General features: G+C 41.7%; 1 protein-coding gene across 3 annotated transcripts in view; it reads right to left on the bottom strand.

The window, feature by feature from the left end:
- Positions 1–299: 299 nt before the first annotated feature.
- LOC117350212 (butyrophilin subfamily 3 member A1-like) overlaps positions 300–20,007 on the bottom strand; it is a 31,522-nt gene continuing 11,814 nt past the window's right edge. For 2 of the 3 annotated variants that reach the window (XM_033924326.1, XM_033924325.1), the window contains exons 7-16: positions 19,692–19,712; positions 19,336–19,356; positions 12,511–12,531; positions 10,267–10,287; positions 9,787–9,807; positions 9,473–9,493; positions 9,307–9,327; positions 3,644–3,664; positions 3,537–3,563; positions 300–2,583 (exon numbers count right to left, since the gene is read on the bottom strand). In XM_033924326.1, the coding sequence (XP_033780217.1) occupies positions 2,051–2,583; positions 3,537–3,563; positions 3,644–3,664; positions 9,307–9,327; positions 9,473–9,493; positions 9,787–9,807; positions 10,267–10,287; positions 12,511–12,531; positions 19,336–19,356; positions 19,692–19,712 (728 nt within the window). In that variant the 3' untranslated portion in view covers positions 300–2,050. The remainder of the gene's footprint in view (positions 2,584–3,536; positions 3,564–3,643; positions 3,665–9,306; positions 9,328–9,472; positions 9,494–9,786; positions 9,808–10,266; positions 10,288–12,510; positions 12,532–19,335; positions 19,357–19,691; positions 19,713–20,007) is intronic. The other variant, XM_033924327.1, reaches the window with a different exon arrangement.

The raw sequence follows: 20,007 nt of genomic DNA, 5'->3' as shown, positions 1-20,007 counted from the left end.
GTTCCAATGATCAACCACTCTCTCTGTGAAGAAATACTTTCTGGTGTTGCCATGAAATTTTCCGCCCCTGAGAAGACATTATACATATCAATGGTTTGCAAACTCACATATAAAGAATTGGACTGAAAACTTGTCTTTAAACATGTGAGCAAAAAAACCGCAGACAAGCTGAAGTAGCAAAAAAAATATGTGAGTTTGCAAACCATTGGACCCCTGAGGAAGGCGTGTTCGCCGAAACATGGACCGTGTAGGGTCCGGTTGGATTTTTACCACTGTATTTTGTATCATTGTAATTTTTTCATTGAATTTTCATGGTTTTATATGTCAGTGTTTAATAAATTATCTCCAGAACATCTGTATCCACAGTTTTTGTTCTTGTTTTCACTGTGGATTATTGGGTCTCCCCATTTTTCTTTGTAATCATCACAACCACACTGGCAAGTAATAAGCTGCAGCATTTACAAAAATAAGATTTTATGTGATAAAATCCCATCATTTGTCCCATCAGCATATGTATTATCAGAGGGAATCATTTCTTAACCTCAACTTGTATGCTCAAAGGAAACGCACACACCCTATTCTGACCTTATTCTCTTCTTATGAAAGGGATCTCTCTCTGACCCTGAAGTCAGTGGCGAAGCGAGGGTAGAAGGCTCCTGGGGTGGTAGTGCCCTTGCACCCTCCTCTTACCCCTGCTTCTTCCCACCCACCATGCCACACTCATGCTCTCCCTTCCTCTGTACCACTTTAAATCTTCACCAGCGTGAGCAGCTTCTCCAGCCCACCATGACGGCGCCCAGAACGGTCTGCCCCCTGTACTATGCCACTGCCTGATGTGTATGATCAGGAAAAATGCAAACACTCATCTCTACCACAAAAGAGAAATATTCTCTCCTTACCAGAGGAATCACTCCCTGAACTTATAGTCAAAGTGATGGAGATGAGGATTTTACCTATCTAAAAGGAAACATGGGGATCTCTAAGGGATAGATGGGATACTAGATAGTGTGGATGGGCAGTGGCCCTCCTACAAAGCCTGTTGGGCTGTGGCAGGGGAGTGGAGTGCTTCTGTTACTGGAGACAATTTAGCATGGATTCACAAAGCTGCCACAGAAAATGCCTGCACAACCTAGCAGTGCCCACGGGGAAAAAGAAAACCACAATGAGACTGAGCAGGCACAGCCCAACCCTGACGCGGACTGCTCATTCCCCAGTATTGGCATACTGAGCTGAGATTGGGTGGACCTGGGCAATCAAAGAGTAGCAAAATACCAGTCAAAGTGTCTAAGAATGACTGTAAACCATCTCAGTTGTGGACATCAGACAGTTTTTATAATGCGATTTGAAATGGTTCTGTTGTTCTGAAAGAAAATGCAGATGGCAATGCTGAATGTTGGAAAATGTTCAGATTGGTTGAAATCACAAACACGTGATCAGGCTTTTGGCTGGGCAGCCTGTGTGAATTGTTTGAACTGTCTACTGTCCAAGTCGAGGTCATACGAAGGATCGATTAAACAGTATAGGACAAAAATATGACATTTCGTATGAAGTCATGCGCTGTTGCCAGACTAGGCAGGAAAACACTGATTTATCGGTTTGAGAAGATTCCTGGTACAAATATTTCACCAGGGGATAGAGCTGCTGTGAAGACGGCTGAATTGCGTGGAGTTTTTGAGGCTAGATGATCCAGCGTCTTCAGCTGAATGTGAGAAACACTTCAGCGCATTCAATGCTCGGCACTTAATTATGTCACAACACAGTAGAATGTATCCTGAAACTGTTGAGGCTATTTCAATCATGTTTGAAGGGTACAAAAATAAGCTGATCAAGTGATTTTGGAACAGTGACTGGCTCAGGCAGACATGTAATAGTCTTTGTTATTGCTTTTGCATAACACATGAGGTACACATGGTAGGACTGTGACCATTACAATTGCGATGCGTGTCTTTCTGCCATTTATGAATGTAGAATTTATCAGACTAATAAAGTTTTTTTGAAACTGAAAACCAGAAAGGAGACCCTGGAGATGTTAATCCTGAGCCCAGTTCTCTCACTCCCAGGCTGCCACTGGCCGGATTCTCAGAGATGTGCAAGTAAAGAGGAAAGGTTGGAGGGTCTCTGTGAAGCTGTAGATGTCACTGAAGGTGTAGATATGAGATTTAGTGTCTGCGTTGTAAAATGAGACCTTTCCTGCCTCATAGTCCAGGAAAATCCCCACTGCCTGGGGTCTCTCTCTTAGGAGCAGCTCTTTCTCAGGGACAGTAAGAGCCAAGTATACCGATTTATCTTTAATCCTCAGCTCCACTGCCCAGTATCCCTCCCCAGGTGATGGTGTGATCTGCCCCTTTCTCCTTACAGAATTTTTACACACCCCCACCTTCCAGTCACTCTTATCCCCCACCTGCACCTCCCAGTAATGTTTTCCAGAGGAGAAACCCTCACTCCCCAGCACAAATGGCTCACTGTCAAATCTCTTAGTATTGTCAAAAAATATCTGTTTTGTGTTTCCTGATATGACAGTTTTCTTATCCTCAGACACGATGAGTAGAGGATGAGCAGTGTTGGGATCCAGAGTCACATTCACTGCAGAGAGAAGACATATAAATAAACATGAGCAAATGCTCCTCATTGGCTGCTCACACTAGCTCTCATATACCCATCTCTGACCCTCATTGGCCCTCTCAGCTAGTATTGGCTGTCCACTCACTTATTTTATGAAAGGAGCTCTGCTATTGGCCATCCTTCACTAATAAAGCTCAGAGAATCTTGCAGCCCTTTTGGCCGTTAGGTCCAATTCAGCCCACTTGATTCATTTGCAGGATCAGCTCAGGGGTTGTGGTGACCTCTGCCAACTTTTCCTTTTGCTCCATCTTTGAGCCAAACTTTCAGCCCGATGCAAGCAGATTGGGATAACCTTTCAGCCAGCAGTGTCACTGGCTTTAATGAAACACTGCTGTCCATATACTCAGCGCTACTGTTCATAGTGTGGTAATTGTGCGGATACTATCGGTGCAGTTTAGACTGACATTTGGGCGGGAAATATTTCCACTATCCAAATAAATTTGTTGTCTTCTGTGTGGGGAAGGTGTGGCTCACTGGTTGAGATGCTGCCTCTGCACCCAGAGATTGTGAGATCAAATCCCAGTGCTGCTCCCTATGACCCTGGGCAAGTCATTCAATCCTCCAGTGCCCACCACTTTGAATGTCAGCTTTGAAATGCCAAAAAGGCAGTATACAAGTCACTTTCCCTTCTCTCTTCAAACACAGTCCACGAACATACAGATAATATCTGGCATTTAGCAACTGAAATGACTCAATATTAGCAGAACAGAGAAATATTCTGTCCCTATTTCCTCCTTACCAGAGGGATCACTCCCTGACCCTGCAGTGGATGATCAAGAAACATACAGCTTCTCTATCATAGAAGATACCTTTGCTGACACCACCTGTACAAGGCTGTACTGTGAGACCAACCCGAAAACAGCTGCAAAGAGATGGAAATTCACTTTGAAACTGAGATTGTGTGAGACTCTTACCTGCATAGCTACAGCATCTCCTCCACTCTGAAATCAGAGAAACACAACAGTCAGAGCTGAGAAAATCCTAAAGCAACACTTTGATATACTTAAGAATAGAAACTTACCAAGTTCTGCACGAAGAGATTCTACATAAAAATAAAAATAGATAAAAATTAAAGAAGCCAGTTTGTAAAATAAATGTCCATCACTTTACTACTCTTAACAAAATCATTATTCAAAAGATTTATCTGGGTATCTCTCATGCTCCGAGCCCAGGAGGAGAAAGGAGCAGCGTGCGGAGGTAGCCAGAGCCGGAGAGAGCGAAGGAAGTCGGGGAAAGTCAAGAAGGAGGCAAGAGGGAGCTGAAGACTCGGGGAAGCGGCGAGAGTACGCTCCGCCCACCCCCACCGCGTAAGAGGCAGTGCCGGACTCCCCCTTGAAAAAGGGAGGAGCCAACGCGGCACACGCAGGCTGGTGCCGAGCACAGGAGGAGAAAGGAGCAGCATGCGGAGGTAGCCAGAGCCAGAGAGAGCGAAGGAAGTCGGGGAAAGTCAAGAAGGAGTCAAGAGGGAGCTGAAGACTCGGGGAAGCAGCGAGAGTACACTCCACCCACCCCCACCACGTCAGAGGCAGCACCGGACTCCTCCTTGAAAAGGTGAGGAGCCAACGGCGCACAGCCGTTTGGCACGCGGCAAAGGTGCTCGCCTTAGCAAGAGTGCCTTTGCGAAGGGCCTTTGGAAGGGACGAGTCACTACTACCAAGAACACCAGAGGAGGACAGAAAGGTAAGAAGCAACAAGCGGCAAGCACAGAAGGTAAGGAAGAGACATACACAAAAGGAACAAACTCACACAAACAATCAAGGCGAGGTAGAGTGAAGATAGCACACACAAGAGAGGCAGCAAGGCAAGCAAGATAAGGAAGCAGCCGGCACAGTAGGAAAAGGGGAGGCAGGCACAGTACCACACACCTACAAGGGACACAAGCACACAAAGGTCCAGACACAGCAACACCAACAGACTCTCTCCAACAGGAAGACAGCAGACAGGAAGTCAGAAGGTAAGGGGGAGGCAGGAACAGTAGGATAAAGGGAGGCAGGCACAGTACCACACACCTAAAAGGGAAACAAACACACAAAGGTCCCAACACAACAACATGAACAGTCTCACCACAAACAGGAAGACAGCAGACAGGAAGTCGGAAAACAACCAGTCTACAGAGACAGAAGGTCACAACAAATCACTCGGACAACTCACAAGGGAAGCAAGAAATGGAAGCCCAAGGAAGTCAGAAGATGAACTTTCCTGTCTTCTGTATCGGCTGCAATATATATGACTACCTCCCTTCGGGGATCCAGGCATACATTTGCAGTCAATGCATGGAAATGGATAGCTTGAAACAGCAAGTTTGACTACTGGAGGAGACAGTGATGGAACTAAAAGAACTTCTCATCTTTGAAGACAGAATCCGAGAATAGGAGAAGTTTCTAGTGGAGTTCAGTCCAAACAAGGTCAAGGAACTAGAAAATTCATAGAGGAAGCTCACCAGCAACACGTAGAGATCCCAGGGCTGGAAAGATTTACCCAGGAAACCCAGGAAGAAGGCCTGGATGAGAGGAGAGAAGACACCAATGCAAAAACAGAAAAAAACGAAGATGAGGTAGGAGATGACCACACACCAGGAGGAAGAGAGAGAATGCAGGAAGACGTCCCCCCACCCAAAGAGCAGAAAACAATTTCAAAAGTATCACTGGAGGAAGAAGACTGGCCCTACACCATGGTTAAATGTTGTCTTGACATATGTATTTAACCAGTGAACAGAGTAACTTACCAAACCCTGTCCTAGTTGTCCAGGAATAATGACAATCGCACATATATTACCAGTCCAATATTGTTTATTAATATTAACCACACATTCTTATATCAAAAGGCATATGTGTGATGGAGACCCGTCAGGCATGAAAATTGCATCTCTCCTGAAGCAATACATGATCTCAAAGAACCACTCCCACAAGGTTAATTTATATACTTTTGCAATGCCTGGTATGACATCACACTTGTCAACCAATCAGCCAACAGAGAGGCCGTCATTAGGTATGAACAAAGAAATTCCTTTTAACATAGTTACCAGCTCAAAGAAAAGTTTTACAAATTATACACAGCAATTTCTGAATGTATAACACATTAGAGGAAAAGTTTGAATCCAAACCAAGTTCTCTATCAGGAACTTGTGCTTTGGAAAAATCTGACAGCTTCAAATTTCACTGACACATACAAGAACAAAAAGACCCAGACCCCCCTTACTGAGAATTTCCTAATATGGGCTTAAAAGAGCCCTGAAACCGCCTCCTAGAATGTCACAGTGTAGAGAGACTTGCCTAGCTTAAAGGTCAGAGAGGTCAAACTGCAGATGTCTTCTCAGGATTTCTTCAAGTTTAAAATATGTTTTCAAAACCAATTCTCATGTTTAAACATACATTCACACAAATAACATGGGATCTCATACAGTCACTCACAGCCACACGCCATATTTCATTCATATTCAATACTGCTTTCAAAGTCTATTCAAGAAAGAGTTTCTTCTATACCCAGCATTGGAATGTAAAAGCAGATATGCTTCAAACTAACAAGCTCAAGAACATCTGTTATCAATTAGGCCATGAGGATCTTTTGGCGCAATCCCTTTAACAAAGAACAGGCATCAAGAAGGACAGAAACCAAAATGGAGGAAGATTAATACAAAATGGAATCATTAATACCTCTAGAAGTATATTGTATATCTAATACCAGATTTCCTCTATGATTTGGCTTAATAGCAAAATACATAAAAAGAATATTATTATGCTTTTCCTTAATATTAATCTGTAGTGTTTTTCTGGCCTTGGCTGCAATCCATATTCAGATTTGTTTATATTTGTTTACCATCTTTTCATAAATTTCTATTGGGTGTGGCCTTAACTAACATATATACGTGCATCTAACTAGATTTACCCAGGACCATATGAAAAGGTGGCATCTCATATGTAGAAAAATCTACAACATACTCCACAAACATGTCTTGCACACTATCCATTCCATTACAGCATTATAGCACCCCCTACCAGCCAGCCATCACCACTACTCACCAGAGAGCTGTATAACTAGAGGTGGCATTAGAATGGATCCTGGTGCAGTCACAGTTTAGTTCAGCACTGTCCAGCTAAATATATTTGGATGGATTTGATCAGATAATATTTAATTACAAGATTTATCAGGGTAAGTGGAGTTGCTTACCTGTAATGCAGATTCTATACAGACAGAAGAATGCAGCCACAGCATGCCAGAGCTCTTCTGTAGCTCAAGAGAAGCCTTTAGTTTCCTTCTGAGTGTTCACTGGCAGTTCTGTCCTGCACTGAATTGGGTTCATCTTCCATCCCACCAGTCTATATCCTGGCTATCTGGAGTGTGCTATCACTAGCAGGGAAGGAACATGGACAAGAATGGCTGCATTCCCCTGATGTCTGCAGAGAATCCCAGCGAAGCAATTCCACTTTCTCTATAGGAGACATGCAAGCACGCTCTATGGTGATTCCCAAGCTGAAGGTCACCTTCTTAAACTGACGAAGGGTGGATGGAATCATTTAAAAAGTGAAATGTGCGGCGGTGGCCAAAAAAGCAAACAGGATGCTAGGAATTATTTTTAAAAAAGGATGGTTTAACAAAACTAAGAATGTTATAATGCCCCTGTATCGCTCCATGCGTTCAATTCTGGTCTCCTTATCTCAAGATTCAAAGAAGAGCGACCAAGACGGTTAAGGGGATGGAACTCCTCTTGTATGAGGAAAAACTAAAACGGTTAGGGCTCTTCAGCTTGGAAAAGAGACAGCTGAGGGGAGATAGGATTGAAGTCTACAAAATCCTGAGTGGAGTAGAACAGGTACAAGTGGATCGATTTTTCACAATATAGGCAGCAGTTGGAATACATGCTTAAAGCAGTGGAAGCTTTATCTTTTTGTGTATTGAACTTTTCTTGTTCTTTTTTCTGTGAAGAAATTCTACTTATGAATGAAAGCGACCTATGGTTCATTTGCCCTGGTGAAAAGGACTTACCTGTTTGAGCCTGAAAGCTCAGGAGCAATTGAAAGAGGTTTGCATTTCTTTTGGATCAACAGAAAGAAAGTGTTTTGGTTTTTTTGTGTGTTTGGGGAAGTTTGGCTATCCTGATTTACGACCAGCTGAAGGTCAGAATAAAAAACCTGATAACCTCTAACTGAATGTTGTTCCTTGAAGACATTTTTATGCACTGCACAGTTTCTTTAGTTACCTTAGGCAGATGCCTAGACTGAACCTTCCTGAAGGGTTTCCTCAGCTCCCTTAGAACAGACTTACAAAGGTCACAGCTAGCGCCCCCTGCTGTCCTGAATAGAGGCCTAGCTCGCGACACGATATAGTAAATGAACTGATTGATGTTGAATTCTGAGATAATCTTGGATAGCAATTTGGAATAGGTGTGTAGAGTTACTTTTGTTGGGGAAGAACTGAGTATATGACAGAAAAGTCAGTAACATCTACAGTTTGCTGATCCATCTTGGCTGATATTACAGTAACCAGGATAAGAGTAGTCCAGGTGAGGAACTGGTCCCAGCAGTTCAAAGAGTGCCAAAGAGTGGTCTCAATGGGCAAAATGAAGACAATATTAAGGTCCCAGGCTGGTGGCAGGCCCCACACTGGTAGTTTTATTTTTTAGGAGACTACTCATGATGCAGGACATGAGAGAGTGTGAGAAGAATGATGGAGGTGAAGACAAGACTTGCCCCAGGGGGCAAGCGAATGGATCTTGGCCATTGGATGCAACCCACTGTGAGAAGCAAGGGCTGAAGGGAGGATGTTTCAGGGTCTCAGGGCTGCAAGGAGGATGTTTTGAGTACAGGAGAACTGGGGCACCTTGGGTCCATCAGATGATGACACCATACAGTGTGCCTGTGTTTCCCCTGCTTGTGTGGTGCTGAATATATTGGCTAAAAGGGGAGTTAGTTTCATAATTCTTGCTATTGAATATATCCACCAAGACTTATGCGAGTACATTTAGTTGGACAGTGCAGAAAGAAAGCCTGGTTTAGCTAAACTAAGACTGCATCCTAGATCACGTCTAACTCTGCCTCTGTTTGTCTGGATAAATTTGACCATGGAGCAGAGGAGAAGGAAGTAAAATCCCATGATCTGTTTGGGTAACTTGTACTTCTTTATTCTTGTTTTCTGGACTCTTTGCAGTCTGGGATCATTTTAATTGGTCCAACATATGAATCACCCAATGATACAATTCTAGCTGAGACCACCTCTGACCATCTACATCACCAGGAAGAGAGACATTCATAAGACATTTATAAATCAGGACATATCAGAGTAATGGGCAAAACTTAAGAACTGGAGTTGTTACAGACAGGAAAGTATTTATTCTTATTTGTAGTAAGCATTTCTGCAAGAGAACAACAAGTGGAAAGAATCACTGCTCACACCAAAACATGACACCAAGAGGGATTTGAACATTGTTTCAAGTCCTCCTCCTCGAGATGAAATTCATTACCCATATGTCACAGACTCTCCCCACAAATTACTTGCCTTCTAGAACCTCTCTCCTGCATCGTTGGTATCCACCTCTACCATAACAACCAATTCCTCAGCTCTATCTAAGAGGGTCACTATCTTTTCACTATACTGATAAGTTACCAGGAAATCCTAAACTCACCCAACTGACTGACTAACTTAGGACCTGGAATAGTGTCAATAGCAGTAAATTATAAAATTACTCACCATTATCAGCAGAAAGTTTTGCTACAAGAAAACAAAAGAGAGGAGAATCACTTACTACGCAATGGTTATGTCCATCAGCCACCCAACCACCTACATTTCTATTCATTGATTTAGGAACTGGAAAAGTTTCAGCCTCAGAAAATGCAGTAATTATATAATTACTCACCATTATCAGCAGAAAGATTTTCTAAATAAAACAAAGAGGGAAAAATCACTATACACAATCAGATGATGAGTTGAAAATTTCTCCAGGACTTACTCTCAAGGAATAAAATTCATTCCTTGTGTACCTCAGACCCTTCTTCACTTACACCACAACAGCCGGCTCCTCTCCCTCACTCTCTAAAATATTATCTAGGTGACATGTGAGGTCTTTCACCTCTACAACAAAGGGGATCCTCACACCCACCAGCCACCTACATTTCTAAGGATTGACTTGGAATAGTTTACGTTACAATAAATCATTATATAATGACTTACCTTTATCAACAGAAAGCTTTGCTACAAGACAACAAAAGAGGAATGAATCAATTACTAAGCAGTGGTCATGTCCATCAGCTACCCAACTTCCTACATTTCTATTCATTGACATAGGAAGTGGAAGAGTTTAGCCTCAGAAAATAATTATAAAACTACTCAGCATTATTGGCAGAAAGGTTTTCCACAATAGCACAAAAGCAAAAGAGGAGAACATCAATGCACATAGTGACTTGAAAATTCCTGCAAGACTTACTGTCAAGGGATAAAATTCATTCCCTGTATACCTCAGATCCTTACTCACATACACCACAACAGCCGGTTCCTCTTTTACACTTTCTAAAATATTATCTAGATGACATGTGAGGTCTTCCACCTCCACACCAGGGGATCCTTACACCCACCAGCCACTCACCTACCTACATTTCTAAGGTTTGACTTGGAATAGTTTTAGTTGCGGTAAATAATTATTCAATGACTCACCATTATCAGCAGAAAATTTATCTACAAGAAAACAAAAGAGGGGAGAATCATTGAACAATAATGAGTTGTACAGTTCTCTTCTTCTTCTTCATCTGAAGTGCCCACCTGTTATAGATCTCCAGATCATTTGCAAAGAGACAGAATTTTCCTCATAGACACTTCTGCAGTATCACTTATGAAGATAGAGCAGAATCACCCCCAGAAATGGCAAAATCTAATGTAATTCAACACTTATAAACCACTGTACCCCCAAAGCAGTTTACAATAAGTTCATTAATGTACAGTATCTGCGACTATCAGCAGGAGGGATCCCAAGCCTTCCTGCTGAAGACGGCAAAGCACCCCGAAACCCTTCCCCCCAAATATCATCAGGAGGGATCTCAAGCCTTCCTGCCAAAGATGGCACGGCACCCTCCCCCCCACTACCCTGGAACCCCCCCCATTAACCTTTCTACTGGCTGGCTGGACAGGTCCCCGGTTTGGCCAGCCCATCCTCGGAATGGCAGGCCTGCCCCTTCCCGGTACATTGTGGGATACATCAGGGAGAGGCCTAGGGCCTTATTGGCCCAGGCGCCTAAGGCCTGCCCATAGGAGGAGCCAACCGGAATTGGGCCAGTTGCCTGAGGCCCCTCCTATGGGCGGGGCCTTAGGCACATGGGCCATCCGAATCTTGGCCTTAGGTGCCTGGGCCAATCAGGCACTAGGCCCCTTCCCGGTGCGTCCCACAATACACCGGGAAGGGGCAGATAATCTCAAGATAATCTCGTAGAGAGCGAGACCAGAAGGCTTTGAGCATGCGCAAATGCTCAAAGCCTAGTCCAGCCCAGCGCAGGAAGAAGGAGGATCTCTCCTGCACCGCACCGCCCAGCCCAGCCCAAACCAACGAGGGAGGATCTTCGGGCACTGGCACGTCCTGTGCATTGGTGCTGGTGCCGGTGCCCAATCGGGTAAGAGATGTTTTGCGGTGCGGGGGGGATGTAGGATCGCGGGGGAGGGGGGGTGACGCGAGCGGGGGGGGGAGGATGCCGGTTCGCAGGGGGGATGCCAATCGGATTGAAAAAAAAAAAAGTTGTAAAACGCGCTCATGCGTATAACGCGCAAGGTTATGCACGGTTTGTAAAATTGTGTATAACGCGCGAGTTATATGCGTGAAAATACGATAATCTAATCCTTAGGTTTGTATACCGCATCATCTCCACGTTCGTAGAGCTCGACGCGGTTTACAGTAGGAGAAATAGGAAGGAACTACAACAGAGGGTTAGAGGTAGAAGTGTGAAGAAAAGTTAGAGGACTTGGGATGCCAAGATATAAGAGTTTCCTTGATTCCTAAGTTGGAGGGAGACTTACATTTTTTGAGAAAAGCCAGGTTTTCAGATGTTTGCGGAAAACTTGGAGAGAGCTCAAGTTCCGAAGAGGGGAGGTAAGGTTGTTCCAGAGCTCAGTGATTTTGAAGTGGAGGGAGGTCCCTAGCTTTCCTGTGTGGGAAATGCCTTTTAGCGAGGGGAAGGATAGTTTTAATTTGTGGGAGGATCTGGTGGTATTAGGGTTTGAGGAATTCCAAGAAAGAGGGATAAAGGGAGGGAGGATACCATATAGGATTTTGAAAGTTAAACAGGCGTATTTATAGTGGACCCTGGCGATTATCGGAAGCCAGTGGAGCTTGGCCAGGAGCGGGGAGACATGGTCAAATTTACTTTTAGTGAAGATGAGCTTGGCCGCGGCATTCTGAATCCGTTGGAGTCTGTGGAGGTTTTTCTTAGTTAGGCTTAAGAAGATAGAGTTGCAATAGTCCAATCTGGAGAGGATGATGGATTGGACAAGGAGGGTAAAATGTTTTTGATGGAAACAGGATCTAACTTTCCTCAGCATGTGAAATAATAATTACAAAATTAAAAGAAGTATAAAGTAAGATCATTCCAAGTCTGAACTGCTTTATAAGAAAAAATAATCCTAGCATTTTCTTATAATGAACTGACTTGAATTATGGAAAAAATCAATAGAAAGCACTTCCAAAAATCTTATCTTGGCAAAATCTACCACCCTCAAACCAGGAAGTCAAGATACTGAGCAATCCTTGCAACCATTGGCCATCCAGCTCTCCACATTCCTAAGGACTGAAAATGCTTGAGTACCTGATTGTAAACCGCTTAGATAAGCTTGATAGGCGGTATATAAACACCTAATAAACTTGATTTAGGAACTAGAAACATTTGAGCCACACAAAATAAAGATACATTTACTTACCAACATTTTCAGACTGGTTTTCTACAATAAAACAAAAGGAGATAATAATCTTTTTTTTTTCCATTATTTTTTATTTTCTAATTTTTCATAAAGTGTACATAATAATAAATTACAATTGATAAATGCATATTATCACTTTTATATCTAATACATTATATATCTGAATTTGATTTTCCCCCTCACCCTCCCCCCTCCCTTTCATTACTTTAATATAATATTTTAATTTTCAAATTTTTATAAAAAGTATACAACATATTAGAATACAATTGATAAATATTCAATAACTTTTTTATATCTAATACAATATAATCTAAACAATTTTTGTCCCATTTCCCTCCCCTCACCCTTTTATTACCTTTTATTCATACGTTACATTTTGTATAATATATTATAACATACTATGTATAAATTAATTTTTCTTACCCCCCCTTTATGTGTGTCATAAAAAAAAAAAAAAAATTCCTTAAAAGAAGAAAAGAAGAAGAAAACATCATATTATTTATTCATTACAGTATTTTGTCAATGGCCCCCATATTTTTATAAATTTATTATATGTCCCCTTTTGTATTGCTATTGTTCTTTCCATTTTAAAAATATGACATATTGTATTCCACCAAAATGTGTAATTTAGGTTGTTGTAATTTTTCCAATTGTTAGTTATATGTTGAATGGCAACCCCTGTCATAATTAATAAAAGCTTATTATTTTCTGGTGAAATTTGACTTTTTTTTCTCATCATTGTTCCAAATAAAATTGTATCATATGATATTGCGATATGATTTTCCATTAATTTATTAATTTGTGGCCAAATTGAATTCCAAAAAATTTTAATATAAGGACAATGATATAATAAATGATCTAATGTCCCTGGTTCTAGATTACAGTGCCAGCATCTATTAGACTTAGAACTGTCTAATTTTTGCAAACGAGTAGGGGTCCAAAAAGCTCTATGTAATAAAAAGAACCATGTTTGTCTCATAGACGCTGACACTGTACATCCCATTCTCCAAGACCAAATTAGTGGCCATTGAGATGCATTAATTTGATGTCCAATCTCAATGCTCCAAATGTCTCTTAGACCATTTTTTGGTTTTTTATTTAAATATCCAGATATTAATTTATACCACAATGCGGCTTGATGTCCTAGGAAGTCTGCTTTAAAGCATAAGAACTTTAAACTATATTGATTGTTTAATGATTTCCATTCAGGGAACCCAACCTGAATGGCCTGCTTCAATTGCAACCATTTAAAACTTTGTGTTTTATTGAAACCAAATCTGTGTTGCAATTGTGGAAAATCCAGCAGTTTACTTTCTGAAATAATATCATCTAGAGATCTAATGCCTGCAATAATCCAGTTCTTCCAAAGGATTTGAGCTCCGCCAATTTTGATCTTGGAGTTTATCCATATGGATTGATTAGTTGATTTGTATATTGGGATGGGTGTTAATTTATCAATAAATCTCAATGTTTTCCAAGTATCCATTATTATTTTATTTTCTTTGTATCTTTTAGGTATATTAATACTTGGTAGATGAACTAAATTTAGGGGAAACATAAGGCGCCATTCCAAATATAACCAATCTGGTGCATTATCTATAAGTTCTGGGAGGATCCAATACATACCCTGACGTAGAATATAGGCTTGATGGTACCTATAGAAATTTGGAAAATTTACCCCTCCCTCCTTAATTGATTTTTGTAAGGTTACTAAAGCTATTCTAGGTGTTTTACCAAGCCAAAGAAATTTTGTTAAAATTCTATTAAGCTTTTTATAAAAGGACCCCTGAAAATAAATAGGTATCATACTCATTTGGTAGCAAACTACAGGCAACATCATCATTTTAATAGTTTGAACTCTTCCCCACCAAGAAATATGTAATGGGTTCCATTGCTCACATAACTCCGTTACTTTTTTTAATACATATTTTTCATTTTCTTTTACAGTATCTTCAATTGTTTTTTTAACTTGAATGCCTAGATATTTAAATCCTTCTTCTTTCCATATGAATGGAAAAGTATCAAATAATCCTTTTACACAGTAAACATTCAAGGGTATAATTTCAGATTTATTCCAATTAATTTTATAACCTGAAAATTTGCCAAACTTATCAATTAATTCCAATAAAGAAGATAAGGTAGACTCTGGATTTCTCAAATAAAGCAAAATATCATCCGCATAAGCCGAAATTTTATATTCCATATCTGAATATGGAATACCTTGTATCTCCCTCGTTTGCTGTATTGCTAACAATAAGGGTTCTAATACAACATCAAATAACAAAGGAGATAAAGGACAGCCTTGTCTAACTCCCCTCTGCAATTGAAAACCATCAGATATCATATTATTAATATTTAATCTTGCAATCGGGAAGCTATACAATGTTTTTACCATTTGTATAAATCCAGAACCTATACCAAACCATTCTAAAGCCTGATACATAAAATTCCATTCTACCCTATCAAATGCTTTCTCGGCATCTAATGAAACTGTAAAAGCCGGTTCATCCATTTTTTTTGATAAGTTTAGCATGTGAAATAATAGTCTAGAGTTATTGGAGGAATGTCTTTTAGCAACGAAACCCGTTTGATGCATATCTATAATATGTGGGAGAGCTTTGGCTAATCTCAAAGCCAAAATTTTCGCCAAAAGTTTATTATCAACATTTATCAAAGATATAGGCCTGTAGTTCGAAACCAAAGTAGGATCTTTATTTGGCTTAGGCAAAACAATTATTATTGATTCAGCCATAGTACCTTTTATATTACCTTTTATAAGTTGTGTCTGATATAATTTTAATAAATGTGTGGAGAGGATATTTTGAAATGTTTTATAAAATTCTACTGTGTAACCATCACCACCTGGAGCGGATCCAACTCTAAGAGATCTCAATGCTGTTTCTAATTCTTTTAATGATATAGGTTCTTCTAAACTTCGTTTTATATGATCAGGAATTTTAGGTCCATTAATTAAATCTAAAAATTTTTTTCCATCTTTTTGTTTCTCCAAATAAGGTTCGGAAGAATATAGATCCTTATAAAAGTTTAAAAATTGTTTTAATATTATATTTGTTTGATAATAATCAGTGGTGTTACTGTTTTACAATGCTGCAAGATGGAAAGAAAATCCCAATATTTACCTTGTAAGAAATAGGTAGGGTATGTGTTTTAGGATCCTACTCAGGGAAGCCTGTGTGACCCTGGGTTTCTCAGCAACCCCAGAGAGAAAATGAGAGTGTGGCTAGAGAACACACTCAGTTAAAAGGAACAAGCCAGCAGAGCAAAGAGGTCCAGTGTATAGAAGGGCTTGGTTTCCTCAGAGGCCAGAGGAAAGGAAGGAGTTGTTGGAAGGCATACAAGCTCCCAGATGCAGAGGAGAGAAGGAGTTGGAGAAGGAGCCCCGAGCCATAGCCTGTCCAAATGAAAAGGGATTTTTCCCCAAGGAGCTGTGAGACGTAGAGAGTCCGGCAGCAGGTGGATCCCAAGGATGTTCTTAAGAAGGTAATGGTAGTTCCTGATGGCTAGCTGGAGGGTAGACCCCAGCTTCCCCAGGAGTCTGGTGAGACAGAGAAGGGGGATAGAAGCTGTACAGCTGGCTAAAAGTGAATTATGTAAGTGCTGTGCTTTGAAAGCTGGTTAACTGTCTTTTTGAGAGAGAAATCTGAAGCCAAATCAAGGGGGAGAAGGCTACACCAGGGACAGAAAGGTGATCCTACTTTGCACAGTCCCTAGGCTGCTGGAAGAACCTGGGGAAAGTGGAAACCCTGTGAGAGCAGAAGGGGGATTTTGTTAAGCTTCCCACCTGAGTGATTTACTCTGTGTTAAAAGAAGTAACAAGCTACTCCAGTTTAAGTGGATGAATAAAATTTATTTAAACTAAACTAAACTAAATCTTAAGTTTGTATACCGCATCATCTCCACAGAAGTAGAGCTCGACACGGTTTACAGGAATTATAAAAGAAAGGAACTCCAATGGGGAGAAGAAGAGCTTGGTAAAAAGGGAAGAAAGATGGGACTAAGTGAAGAGGAGAGGGAGGGAGTGGTTACATTTTAGAGAAAAGCCAAGTTTTCAAATGTTTTCTGAAGCATTGGAGAAAAGGTCGCGCTCCGGAGAGGGGCAGATAAGCTGTTCCACAGCTCGGTGATCTTGAAGAGGAGGGATGATCCAAGCTTTCCTGTATGGGATATACCTTTTAAAAAGGGGAATGATAGTATGAATTTTTGAGAGGATCTGGTGGAGTTAGGATTCATGGAGAGCCAAGATAGTGGAAACAGGGGAGGAAGGACGCCGTGTAGAGACTTGAAGGTTAGGCAGGCACATTTGTAGTGAACCCTGAGGAGAACTGGGAGCCAGTGAAGCTTAGATAGAAGCGGGGAGACGTGGTTGAATTTGCTTTTTGCGAAAATTAATTTAGCCGCGGTGTTCTGAATCCGTTGGAGTCTGAGAAGGCTTTTCTTTGTTAGGCTTAAGTAGATGGAGTTGCAGTAATCCAATCTAGATAGAATAATGGATTGAACGAGGACAGCGAAGTGTTGTTGGTGGAAGCAGGATCTGACTTTCCTTAGCATGTGAAGGTTGAAAAAGCATTTTTTTACTAAGGAGTTGAGGTGATCGTTGAAGGACAGTGTAGAGGCAATGATGATTCCCAGAACTTTGCTTGAGTGCTCAAGCTGCAGTTTGGCGCCAGAGGATAGTGGGATGAGGGTGGGCAGATGATCTAATTTTGGGCCTAGCCAAAGAAGTTTTGTTTTGGTCTCATTAAGTTTCATTTGAACGGTGAGAGCCCAGGATTGGAGGTTCGTTATACAAGAAGAGATGTTATCAGAGAGGTTGGTGAGGTTGGAGTCGGTCTCGAGGAGGACAAGAATGTCATCGGCGTAGGTGTAGAGTGTCTCAAAGGGGGAAAGTTTGAGGAGTTTCAGGGAGGACATATAAACATTGAAAAGAATCGGGGATAGAGGTGAACCCTGAGGAACTCCGCAAATTGGTTTCCAAGGGGAGGATGAGGTACCGTTCATGTTAACGAAGTAGGAGCGAGAACGTAGGAATTTTGAGAACCAATCTAAGACTGTGGAGTTTATGCCAATTTCAGAAAGTTGGAGGATTAGTATGTCATGATGGACAATGTCGAAGGCTGCAGAAAGATCAAATTGGAGAAGGACAGCGAACTTGTTGCAAGAGTGAAGATGTTGGACTTTTGAAATTAAAGAGGCCAAAAGGGATTCGTTGCTAAAGTTGGGTCTGAAGCCATGTTGGTAGGGTAGTAGAATGGAGAATCTCTCAAGATAGGATGAGAGTTGGGTAGCTATGATGGACTCCAGCATCTTGGTCAGGAGAGGAATGTTAGCTAATGGGCGATAGCTGGACGGTGTGGAGGGGTTTAGCTCAGCTTTTTTCAAAAGAGGGGATAAGGCAATGTCTCCCATTTCTGCAGAAAATAGGCCTGAGAGTAGAGCGGAATTTATAAGTTTGGTGAGAGATGAGATGGCTTGTGTGGGAATATTTTCGTATAAGTAGGAGGGGAAAGGATCCAAGGTACAGTTGCAGGATTTTAACTTGAGGCAGAGTTTGGAGACCTGGGAATCGGAGACGAGATCGAAGGCGGTCCAGGATCTATCGGCTGGGATATGGTTGGCATCGGTTAGATTGGGGTTGGAGGCGGCGAGCACCAGGGAGTTGTAAGAGGATGTTGGAGGGAAGGAGCATCATAAGGTAGTGACTTTCTCATTGAAGAATTTTGCTAGTTCATCGGCGGATGGAGAGGAGGGGGGTGTGGCGGAATCGTGTTTGGAGGATATGGAACGCCAAATGTTGAACAGTGTATTACTTTGGTTGTTGGATCTGGAGATTTTGTTGCCGTAATAGTTCTTCCTTGATTTTTTTAATTCAGTATTGTAGAACTTAATATTCGCTCACCAGGACTGTCTGTCGATGGGGGATTTAGATTTTTTCCATTTGCGTTCCAGTATTCGACATTTCTGTTTCAGATGTCTGTGGTATGGAAGGTACCAGGGGGCCTTGCGGGAGAAGGAGACAGTTTTAGTGGATAGTGGAGCAAGGGAGCAGTAGGTGGTTTCAGAGAGGGTGATCCAACTGAGCCAGTTGGATTCAGGGCTTGGAGGATTGGGAATGGTGGAAAATAGGTTGAGGAATTTGTTCCAGAACAGGTCGCTCGCAATTTTTTTTCGGAAGGTAATGGGATTGGGGATGAGTGGTGGTGGTTCGAGGTGTGACATTAAAATGGGGAGGCAGAAAGCCCCTAGGAAATGGTCGGACCAAGGGACAGGTTCCCAGCGGGTGTCGTCAACCGAAGTTTTGTATTCGGTGAGGTCGAGGAAGCTGATGATGTCTAACGTATGCCCCTTTTCATGGGTTGGGGAGAGAGCCGGGGGGGGGAAGCCTAAAGAGGTGAGGAAGTTGTTGAGATCGATAACATCCTTGTTGGTGGTGTCGTTTATGTGAAGGTTAATATCTCCAATGATTAGTAGTCTTTGAAATTTGAGGAATGCATTAGTAATAGTCTCAAGGACGAGACTGATTGAAAAGAAATGTGGACTCTTAGATTTGGCTGGTTGGGTGCACAGAAGGCACTGATGTGTTCATCCCCACCACTGCTGGCCTTGCAGAGGTACTACAGTACCTACAGTATATGTGGTGTGACAGCTGGCTCCTACACAACATTCCCCTGAATCTTATCTAGGTGAAATCCACCACCCTCAAGTTTCTGAGCAGTCCTTGCATCCATTGGCCTCTCTACATTCCTAAGGACTGATTTAGGAACTGGGATAGTTAGAGCCACATAGAACAATGATACAATTACTTACCAGCTTTTGCTGAAAGATTTTCTACAAGAAAAAAAAGGAGAAGAATCAGTGTTGGGAGACAGCAACATTAGAGAATGCCTTGGTTGACAATCAAGCCATTAGAGTATGTGAACTTTCCTTTAAGACTTACTCCCAGAGGTGAAATGCTTTCAATGTGGACCTTGGGCCTCATCCCCCATATACTGTAACTTGCTTTCCAGAACCTCCCTCATGAATTATCCTCTGATCTTGGTGCCTCTGTGTGGTGTGGTACCTCTGGCCCCTTCCCAGCATTCCCTAAAATCTTATCTAGATGATTTCTGAGATCCACCACCCTCTAACCAGGAACTGCACAACATAATGATACAATTACTTACCAACTTTTGCAGAAAGGTTTTCTACAATTAAAAAAGAAATAGAAATATCAGTGCTGAGAGACAGCAACATTAATAGAGGATTTGAACAGAGGTGAAACGCATTCACTGTGCACCTTGGCCCCTATCTCTAAATTTGTCTTCCAGAACTTTCCTCTGTTGGTACCACTATGTGCCATGACAACTAGCTCCTCCCTGGCACTCAAAAAAAATCTAACAGGTGAGACTGAGTTCTTCCACTTTCCATCCAAGCAGGCAAGATAGCAAGAAAACCTCAGGCTTATTGGTTCATCCAGCTCTTTCTAAAGGCTGATTTATG

Source organism: Geotrypetes seraphini, chromosome 16 (assembly GCF_902459505.1).
Source record: "Geotrypetes seraphini chromosome 16, aGeoSer1.1, whole genome shotgun sequence".
NCBI classification, from domain to species: domain Eukaryota; kingdom Metazoa; phylum Chordata; class Amphibia; order Gymnophiona; family Dermophiidae; genus Geotrypetes; species Geotrypetes seraphini.
Note: the sequence above shows the minus strand (reverse complement) of the source record. Positions and strands in the feature narration are given on the sequence as shown.